The 11,109-nt window shown below is 35.8% G+C and overlaps 1 protein-coding gene across 1 annotated transcript; it reads right to left on the reverse strand.

Annotated features, from left to right (window-relative positions):
* Positions 1-3,246: 3,246 nt before the first annotated feature.
* On the reverse strand, positions 3,247-5,100 carry LOC115982490 (probable transcription factor At3g04930). The gene has a single exon (XM_031105101.1). It carries the CDS (start codon positions 4,807-4,809, stop codon positions 3,529-3,531), a length of 1,281 nt encoding a protein of 426 aa, XP_030960961.1. The 5' UTR covers positions 4,810-5,100; the 3' UTR covers positions 3,247-3,528.
* Positions 5,101-11,109: the final 6,009 nt, after the last annotated feature.

An 11,109-nucleotide genomic window follows, 5' to 3' on the forward strand; every position in this document is an offset into this window, starting at 1 on the left:
TGCCCACATATCTAATACAATGTATTCCTTTAAACAAAACTCATCCATTTGACAGAACCATTTGATCAGTTTAAAATGGGTGGGCAAGGTCCAGTGCTTTGGAGCACTAGACCCAAGCCCATTCCAAAATGGGTCTATATCAACCAAACCCAAACAATTGAATTTATCAGCAATATGCATATTACAAGACACTAGCATCAAAATTAATATGCAAGGGTACTCATGTCATGCCTCCAATTTGTTTCTCTCCAACGAACCAGAAGTGGTTAAGCCATGGCTCTTAAGACTTGCTCCACCCCCACCAGCCTTACAAGTTAACAATCAGGTTGGGATGACATGATAATTGATGGAGAATTTACATTCATTCAGTTTGAGTTTTAATACAAACAATTTGCAATCGTTGCTGAGTGATTGAAACGGGTGGTGGCTAATCCTCTAATCAGTGAGACAATCTCCTAGAACTTCTCATAGTGCCACCCATAAACCTGCTTACGGTGCTCTGAACACCTTTGCAGGAGCAGTTCCTCCATAGTTTGATTCGCATCTTAGTAGAAGCAGTAGTGCTGTCTAACGCTCCAACCTCTTGACTTTTTTGCGTTTTTTCTTTATTTGTTTTGTTTTGAGAACCCTTTGCTACAGCAAAAAGAAAAGGAAAAAAAGAGAGGGCTTGGGGGCTCATGTACGCAGGCAGAGACCAGCAGACAGACCCACCACAAATGTCCCCCATTCAAAGTTTTCTAACTCATGAGAATAGAAAAATGACAAATTAAGTGCAACCCTTCACGAAACACATACCAAGCACGCCAAAAACACGTTTGGTGGCAAGTGGAAGGGTATGTTGTGCACAGTTTAGGAACCAGTAGTGCAAAGTGCAAACATGCATCACCATCTACCATCAACTGAGTATTTGCACTAAAAGAACCATGATGAAAGCACTCACCAGCCCGAACCACTACTCAGCATTATGCATACTGTCTAGCTAATGTAACAATGCAATATAGTCCCTTTTTTCTAATAGTAGATTACAAAGGGATTAGCATTTTGAAAAGCTAAAACTTTTCACAAACATTTGTGCAAAGTTTAGTCCCATAGATGGTTCCTGCTAGACAATTCTTTCATTACTGGTGTAAATGGCTTAGCTAATCTAATTGCATGTAACATAACTAGTGAGGTAACATTCATTATTTTTAGACATAGACGGTTCAAAGAACCGAAAAAGAAAAAGGTTCAAGATTTTAAGATCGAACTGTGATGACATCAAAATTAATTTAATATTAGTTAAAATATAAATAAATTTATCAAATGTACAAAAATATGGAAATTTACCCCCAAAAAATATAAATCAATTTAAACAACTTTCAAATATAAAAATAAATAAGTAAAAAATAAAAAGCTTAAAAATTTTGCGTTTATTAATCTTTCAAATAAAAAACATTTTAATTAAAATAAAATCATTTTTAACATAATTTTACAAATTCATATTCACATGTAATGATGTAAAAGCAAAATTCTAGAACAAAACTAAATTTAGCAAATACTATTAAGTAAATATTAATAAAATTAAATGCAAAAATATTATTCTTGTAAAATTAAGATAAATAAAATATAAATTCCATATGTGACACAATTAAGCTAATTAGTTCGGTAGTTAATGTGCTGGACGAAGGTCACTGGTTCTATACCAGTTGTCACTTGCTAAAGAACCGGGTTAGGCCACAGTTTCCGGATACCCAGGTCAGACTGTCCGGTCCGGTTCAGGTTTGACAACCTTGGTAACATTTCAAAATTCCAAGAATGCCCATGGGATCCCAACACACCCAAAGGCTCTCCATCTGTTAAAACTCCTAAGTACAGTTGCTAGAAATTCCATACCAACCATCCACCCACAGAAGAAAAGTGGGGCGTGAGGGGTTGTAGTTGTTGGCGTTAGGAAACTCCAATAGATTCTAATATGAAATTGCTACCTCTTATATGCAAAGGTAATATTTTAACGTCTAACTAATTCCAACTATAATACATATCGCGTACCCGATCAACCATCACTAAATAATACATTTCAGTGTATTATGTTTCTCTTTTCAATAAAGTCTTCTTTTCCATTAAAAAAATAATACATTTCAGTGTACGCTTCAGTTTCTAGTGCTAATAGTTAACAAAAAGTAGCACGCCTTAATGGTTGTTATACATAATAAATTACATCAACCATCACTAGCTTTTAGTATGCACCCACACATGATTTGATTGAAAGAACATCAATAACAGGAAGGTAGTTCAGATAGCCAAATTTAATTGGGAGAAAAGTGGATTCCTCATGCACAAAGTAAAGGGAAAAGCAGAATGAATCTTTAGTAGCCTCTCGGCTCAATGAAATGACATCTTATTTCACGTTTTTGCCCATATAATCAGAGTAAGGTGAGAGAGAGAGCGAGAGAGAATTAAAGATTAAGGGCATAAAAAATAGGTAATCAAATCTAGTGTAAGATCCACCTAAGTTCTCCCCAACCCACATAAAACCCAGACAACTAGACCAAGTTTTCAAATACGTATCTAGGTCATTCACTCAAATTGCTCTAGTTCAGATTTTATCTAATTTCTGTTACTTGCTTAGTCAAACAGTAAACTATAATATCAGAGAAAAGATACTTTGTGCTTAAATGTGCAGGAAAGGAAAATATGGTTGATCTGCTTTCAGAGTCACATAATCAGAATCGTCTACCAAAATAAATCTGTGTCCAAAAGTCTAATTATTCTATGTCGTTGCATAGAGAATCACACATTTGTAATAGAATAATCCTGTTTCCATTTCCACCATTCCTCTCTCTCTCTTAGACACAGAATAAACAATAATTCCCTTGGGTTTTCTTCACCCACCTATAACCATGAAACGTAAACCCTTCATTTGGGCATAAAGTATAAAAAAGGAATGGGTTCTCAAACAGTACAGAGGTTAACAAGCTTGCCTAATGCAAAAACATTTAGAACAAAAATTCATGCTCATGGGAAGCAAAAAATCAATGAAATTATATCCAGCTTTGAAAAATGAAAATACAGCCACGGCCTGAATACATCATTGCTACTCATCTTTCAGATTGAAAATGAAACCAATGCAACCTTCATCATCTCAATAAAATATAACAAACCAACAAACCCCACATCCCAAAATCCCCTAATTTCAAGTTACAACTATTCACACAAGATTGCATCAGATTCTCTAAAACTATTGAAAAAAGAAAAGGAAACACAACATAAAACCGTGTCATTATGCTACCAATTCATTCATTTCAATCTAATATCTACAACTATCCAAAGATTATGAACAAAATATGGGAGACACTAAACAATTAGAAATCATTATTCAACAACTGTTCTATCAAAAACCAAAAAAAAAAAGTATAAGAATCCAAAAGCAATTAACTCAGCTACACTACCAATAAACACCAATAAATATTCATCAACTAAAAACAGTAAAATCAACCCACTTACATCCAATTCCTTCTCCCCAATAGAATCATCAAATCAACCAATCAATCACCCTCCCATCGACCGCAACTCCTCCAAGGCGGCCCGAATCTGATCCTGCACCAAATCCAACCGCTTCGAGTACACCTCCAGCTCCAATATCTGCTGTTTCCTCCACTTCTCATCCACCACACCGCCACTCTCCCCTCCTCCGAAATTCAACGGCATAGCGTTCATCGCCATTGCATTCATTCCCATCCCTCCAAACCCAATTCCCCTCCCTCCAAATCCACTCCCCCCCATTGCATTGCTCAACAACTCCTTAAACAGCGGCGACAAGCAACTCTTCACCGTTTCCTCTATCATTCCCCCCAAATTCCCACCACCACCACCGCCACCGCCGCCGCCGCCACTGCCACCGCTGCCGCCACTCCCAACAACATTCTCATTCCCATTATTCGCCTTCTCCTCGGTCCGAACCCGCGATCTTGACCTTTTTCGCGACGAATTCGGCTTCTTCTCGCCGCTATTGTTGTAATTCGCATTCTCCTCCAACAAATTAGGGTTTTTCGAATCTTCGTCGTCGAAAACCGAATCATCCACCACCACAGCGAAGCGATTATTCGAATTGTTATTGATATTACTATTGCTCCAGATCTTGCGCGAGATTTCGAAGGTGGCTTGATCGTGAGGGCTCTTGAAGGAGAAATCTTTGCCGGTGCTGATTTTGCCGACAACGTTTCGGTACTTCTTCTTCAAACGACGCAGCTTCTCGACGAGCTGGTTCTTGTTGAAATCGAGCTGGAGCTTCGACTTAATCTGATCGTAGAACAAAGCGGTGTCGTTGTGGTGAGTCGAGCCGCGCGACGTCGTGTAGTCCAAAAACCCCTGGAGAAGCTCGATCTCGTCCTCATCGGTCCACAGCCTCTGAAAAAGTCTCCTCGAATCGTCGATAGGAATTGGCTGCGGCTTCTTCTCCTCGAGGTGTGGCTCGATAGTGATACGCTGTCGTTTCGGGGAAGGCGTGGTGGTTGCTGTTGCTGTTGCAGCGGCTGCGGCTGCCGCGGCGGAGGTTGTTATGACCGTCGTGGTGATTGCTGACGTGGAAATTGGCGGTTCGACGGCGACGATGGCGTTGGAGACGGAGGAGGAAGGGACGGCGACGGTGACGGTAGGGGATGACGTGGAGGGAGAAGCGGAGTTGATGACGTCATCGTCCTCTGGATCGGGGAGAACGTCGTCGTTTTCGTCGTCGTCTAATTCTTCTTCATCTTCTTCTTCTGATAATTCGTCTTCGTCGTCATCGAAGTCTTCTTCGGCGAAGACGGTGTCGTTTTCCTCCGAGGCCATTATAAAACCTTTTTTTTTGTAGAGAGAGAGAGAGAGAGAGGGGCTTTGAAATTTTTTTTTTTTTTTTTTTTTTTTTTGTTAAAGGTGGGTTTGGAGTTTGGACTAGTTGTGGGGCTAAGGTTGGGCGAGAGTGGTTGGGTTAGGGGGGCGAGAGAGAGAGAGAGAGAGAGAAGTGGCTTCGTTGTATTTGCTAAGGTTACGGTTGCGTGGTGGACTAGGTAATGGGTTAATTTGGGGAGGGAGAATTGGGTTGGGACCAGACCTATGAAGTCAGACACGCGTATACGTGTTGAACGGATTGGATGTGTGACTATGACTAACTATTATGGGAGAGATTTCAAAGCCTTTCTCTCTGTACTTTGTTTAATAATAATAATACACCTGTAACAAACCCTTTTTCTTTTCTTTTTTACTCTAGTTGATGATTGATGATGATGAGAATGACAATGTACTATCACTGTATCTCGTTTACCTTTTTTTATTTATTTATTTATTATGTTTATTTTTATTAAATGTTATAATTTATTGGTGTAAAATGAAATGTCAAAGGTCAACTTTTAGATCGAACGTTTCAGAATTTTAAGAGGTGGAGGACTGCAGAATTCGACATTCTTGATGAGGAATCAACGGAGGGTACAAGCAATTACATTTTTTGATCAAATTAAATGAATCCCATTTATTTTTTTAACAATATCATTACAATATTATGTACTTTAATATACGGGTTATGACTTTTAAATTTTCCAATCATTAACTATGACTCTTGAGTGAAATTGTGATATGCATTTGTATTAGAATATCTTTCTCTCTCTTTGTGTGTGTGTTTGTTTCTCAAAAAAAAAAAAAAAATCTCCAACCATTATAAATTCTTGGGAATAAGTTTATCCTAATATTCTCATCTAGCCAATTGATTTTTAATTTAAGTGGGTTTTTTTTGGTAGAAAAAAGGAGTTTCAATTTATGGTGTTCGATCTTTTTGATAATAATACTTTATCATCAGATCAAGACACCAATTGATTTTTGGTATATAAACGAAAATTGAAACCTAAATCTCTTATTTAACAATCAGAGATTTTACTAGTTGAACTAATTAAAACCCACTTAATTTAAGGGGTTTAGGGGCCAGCCGTTTGGTATGGGATTTTGAGCAACAATTTTCAGTTTTTAAACAACATTACACGTATTTCTACACATTTTTTCATCCACACATATTTCTAAAAAATACAAATAATGTTATCAAATGAGCCCTTATACCTCTTGAAATGTCTATTATATTTAGGGTTTAAATTTTCTTTCATATTGTAAATATCAAATTATCAAACAAAAGAAAAGCATACAAGCGTTATCATGATGAGATAAGCTCAAGGAATGGACAACTTCCTAATTGAGGGAGGCATAAGCCCAAAAAATATGTGGGCTAAATCTTTGGAAGAAAATGGACTGCACTTAGGTTTATGCTAAATCGTGGTATAGGTTCCCATGAATCATACCCACAACATTCAGAGACGTCTCACTACCTCAATCATGGAAGTTCTCGAAATTGTGAAGCAAGCACATTGCATGAAATATATGGTCTTTCTTAGGGGCTTAAGAGGTATGAAAAATTACACCACACACACCTTTTGTTATCCATAAACTTTACCGTTATTAATTTAATCATTGGAAAAGTTTAGGACCCGTTTGGTACGTGTATTTAAACAACAGTTTTCAATTTTTTTGAAAATACATGTGGGTGAAAAAGTGTGTGAAAATATATGTAATATTGTTTAAAAACTGAAAACATATATTTAAGATCATGTACCAAACAGGGCCTTAGTTTTTCATTTAAGTGGATTGTCCTAAGCCCGAGTTGAACATGTGTCATTGATCTCTCATGCATCGTCACAAATAACGTCCCTTTTGAAGTTTAAAAAGTGATAACCTCCATAAAGAAACACAGTAGGTGTAATATATAACACTAATTTAGACCATTGGTGACATTTTAGTTGATTGAAGAGGAAAAAAGCTTTAAAAAAATTAATATAAGACGGATTTGAACCCTACATGTTTCTATTGAATATACTAAGTTGTGCCAGTTGAGCCCTAAACATCTCTTACCTCTTAGCTCTTTCTAAACCAAACTCTCTAACCAAAACAATAAATCAATAAATTGATTTAGAAGTCTATAGTAACTAATAACATTCATTAAAAAAAGGGGGAATGGGTTATTATGTGAAGAGTTATTAGTTTATAACATTTCTCTCACCAAGAAAGGCATGGGTAGAGTTGGCTTGACAAATGTTCAACCCAACAAGGTAGGATTAGGTCACTGGGTTGGCTTTTTGAATTATGTCAAGAGTTATTAGTTGGACACTACAAAAAAACGGGGCTATCCCAGCGTTTTGAAAAGCGCTGGGATAGCCCCAAAAAGCGCTGGGATAGGGTCAAAATTCCTATCCCGGCGTTTTTTTTCCCGGCGCTTCAGACCGCCGCTTTTTGAATGTGGGGATAGGGTCGTGCGGACTTGTACCAGCGCTTTTCAAAAGCGCTGGGATAGGTCCTAGCGCTTTCAAACCCTATTCCGGCGTTTTTAAAAGCGCTGGGACAGTCTTTATGAAAATGTGAATATAACCTATACCAACGCTTTTGGAAGGCCTATGCCAGCGCTTTTGAAAGCGCTGGCATAGGTTTTACCTATTCCAGCGCTTTTGAAAGCGCTGGTATAGGTCTTGAATCAGTAAAATTTAAAAGGACCTATGCCAGCGCTTTTAAAAGCGCTGGTATAGGTCCTTTTTTTTAAAAAAAAAAAAAAATTAATTTTATAGACCTGAAATATACCTACAATACATATTTTCCAATATATATTTTATAACACCTGTAATGAACCGCAATTCATATTTTTACAAATAATAATGCAAAAACCAAAAACATAGATTAAAAGAATTTTATTCACAGATTTTTTACAATAATAATGCTAAGACCAAGTGTGTAAGTTAAAAGAATTTGATTCACAAAAAGCCTAAGTCATGCCAATCACAGGACAAACCAATAACCTGAAGAACTCAACCTAGGCAACCACAAGATCAGCATCAATCTACCTGCACCAGACCAATAAGAGAAATTACCACATTCAAATAAGCGATGACCTTGCAAACATAAAATGGCCCCAAATTGAACCACATTCAGCAACAATTGATCTCTACAGAAGTTTGGTGCAACAAGGAACAACGATTCCTTTTGAGGGAGCAATATATTAAACAATGTATGCGCAAAAAGTGAAATCTACAGAACTAGAAAAAAGTCATAAATTTTAGACCCATAATTACCGGCCATCCAACAATAAGGGAAAGGAAACTTCATGTATTATGCTCCAATAGAAGAAACATATTGATCTACAGAATTGTAGCAAAAAAAAATTGATCTACAAAAGCTTGCTACAACAAACACCTTTAAAAAAAAATAAATAAACCATGCACCCAAATCTATTAAATAAATGGAATGAAGTCATACCTGGACCATTCTTAATCTACCTGTCCCTCAACAAATGCCTTAAAAAGAAACCATGCACCAAGTCATTCCTAGAAAGCCTAACTCGTGTTATAGGATGAAGCAAAAAAGCTGTATTATTTTCCCTGGCAACCATATTAAGGTCAAAAACTTTGTTAATCTACCAGTCCCTCAACATCAACAGGCATTACCACATTCAAACTAAATTACCAAAATTTAAACAAGAGAAGACATAGAAACAAGAAGAATTGCAAGGGAAATTTCAAGCCCTCCCTAGGTGAGACATGAATTTATGGATGTGAAGGAAACCAAAGCCTAAGAAAAGAATTTACAGGCACAAGTATCAAAAAGAATTAAAACAATACAAGAAATTTATAATTCTTATGATTGCAAGAGAGAATAATGAAAGCAGGCAGAAAATAAAGCTTATCACCAAATGAAAAGTTCAGTTTATTAAAGCTGCTAAGCACAAACACAAAAAAATTAAAAAAAAACTAGTTCCTGTAGACAAACAAAGAATAGATTTTTAACATGTGAATTGCAGAAGTTGCAAAACAACAAATGAAAGAACTATATATTTCAAATGAAATTAAACAAGCAAAAAGTTTTTTAAGTTCTCATGATTGCAAAAGAGAATGATGAAAGCAGGAGAAAAAGAGAATTTATCAACCTAATCAAACTTGGCTGCTTAAACTGCCAAGTACAGCAGAAGAAAAAAAAAACAGTTCTATATACATATAAGTAATAGAATTTTAACATGCACAGAGAATCACAGGAGTTGCAAAACAACAAATGAAAAAACAACTATATTTCAAAGAATGCAAAAATATAAAGATAAATCCTTTCTAACTTAGAAAGCCAAGCTCTTCTCTGTTGCTAGATATTGGGGGACAAGGAAATCAAGTAGCAACAATCCAAGTTAACAAATTACGATGCATACCAATGTAACTCCCAGAAAGCCCACAAATGCCAGGAGAAGAGAAAGCAAAAGCGTTCCCTCAAGACACACTATGATTAAAATTGTGGACTACAACAATACTAAGCACTGCCAGATTAAGCTGTGAATTCATTATTGAAGTTGCCAACACATAATGACCAAAAATAAAATAAGACAGCAAGACAAAGGAAGAAAAATTGCAATAGAAATTTCAAACCCTCACTTTGCAAGACTTGGAATTATAATTCTTCTCGAAAATGAAACCTAGGAAATTCAGTCACAAACCCAAGTATTAGACAAAATTAAAACAACAAAAATGTATCCTTCAAATTATTGTGCTTGAAGGAGAGAAAAACAAAGGGGAAGAAAAAGGGAGTTTATCGCCAAACTCAGCTGCTTAAGTTGTGAAGCACCCAAACAAAAACATCTTGCTTCCTGCATACAAAATGTGACAATCCAAACTAGAAAAAGAGCTGCTAGCACAACATAACCAGGTTCCACTATAAGCAAGAAAACATCAATAGAAACAAGACAAGAAGACAAATGTACAAGTGCTATGTGAAAGATGACCACACGAGCAAACTGAAAAACAGAATTCCAGCTACATAGTTTGGAATAATTATAAATTATAAGATTTTACTTCTAAAGGAAAATATAAAAAATTTATAAAGAGCAAGACTACTCAAAAGCATGTTTCATCAAGAAGCAACCAAACAAAATCAACCTAGCTTAAGTACCACAAATGCATCACCACTTAAATTAAAAAAACCGACAAAGTAGACAAGCAAGATATCCAATCTCCAATAATAAAAATGTAGATTAAAATAATTAGTCATTATTATCATTATATATATAACAGAAAACCAAAAACCTCTTAAGGGTCAAGCAAGAAGTTAAGGGAGTATTAGGATCAAAAGCAAAAACTAAAACACAGCTGCAATAGAAGCCTGTTCTCAACCCAATGTCAGTCCAACAAATTGTTTTTCTAACTCATGTGTATCTTACTCCAATACTTAAAACTTCAAATTAAGAAAAATAATAATGAAATCAAGACATAAAGAGAGCTTATTACCTGAGGTCCCCCATCAAACTTTGCCACCCAAGTAGATATACAACATGAAAATTTTTAAACACAAGAATTGGGGCAACAAAGCCATAAGCCCCAAAATATCACCCCCACACAATCCAACTATACAAACCACATCCAATATATCACTTGTTTTGACTTTTTAGTTTTTTTTTTTTCGAATTAGGTTAGAACTTAGAAACTATACAAATAATCCACACACCTATAAGTGCTGAAGTGCATGAAAAGGTACCATCTGGACCAACTTGATTGACTTTGACAACAAGAATCGGTGCAGCGGCAAATTAAAATAACACCGGACATTATCCACACAATTAAAAAATAAAATACACTAACTACTTACCCAGTACTTTTTTTGGAGAGATAACCAGTACCTAATTAAACAATGATGCAATCCACACAATGAGAAGGAAAAAAAAAAATTTAAAAGAGAATAAAGTCAAACATAATTTTCTTTGCAAACAAACAGTAAAATACATACATATATTATTAATTATTAATTCATAACTTGGTGAATGAAGGTGATTGAGTTTCGTTGGAGTCAATTAACATAAAGTCTTTTGACTTGTATTTGATAGCCACAGAGTGTTTAAACCTTAAATATACACAAAATATTTAACAACAACCAACATAATCCAAAATATAATCCAACAGTTACACAAAAATATACACATAATCCAAACCAAACTTCAACCAAAATCAAAAATAAAAAACCAGAAATTTAACAACAAATATATATACAAATATTGCTACAAAATAGAAATGAGAGCTAGAGAGACTTACCTTGCTA

This window comes from Quercus lobata, chromosome 3, assembly GCF_001633185.2.
Source record: "Quercus lobata isolate SW786 chromosome 3, ValleyOak3.0 Primary Assembly, whole genome shotgun sequence".
In the NCBI taxonomy this organism is placed as follows: domain Eukaryota; kingdom Viridiplantae; phylum Streptophyta; class Magnoliopsida; order Fagales; family Fagaceae; genus Quercus; species Quercus lobata.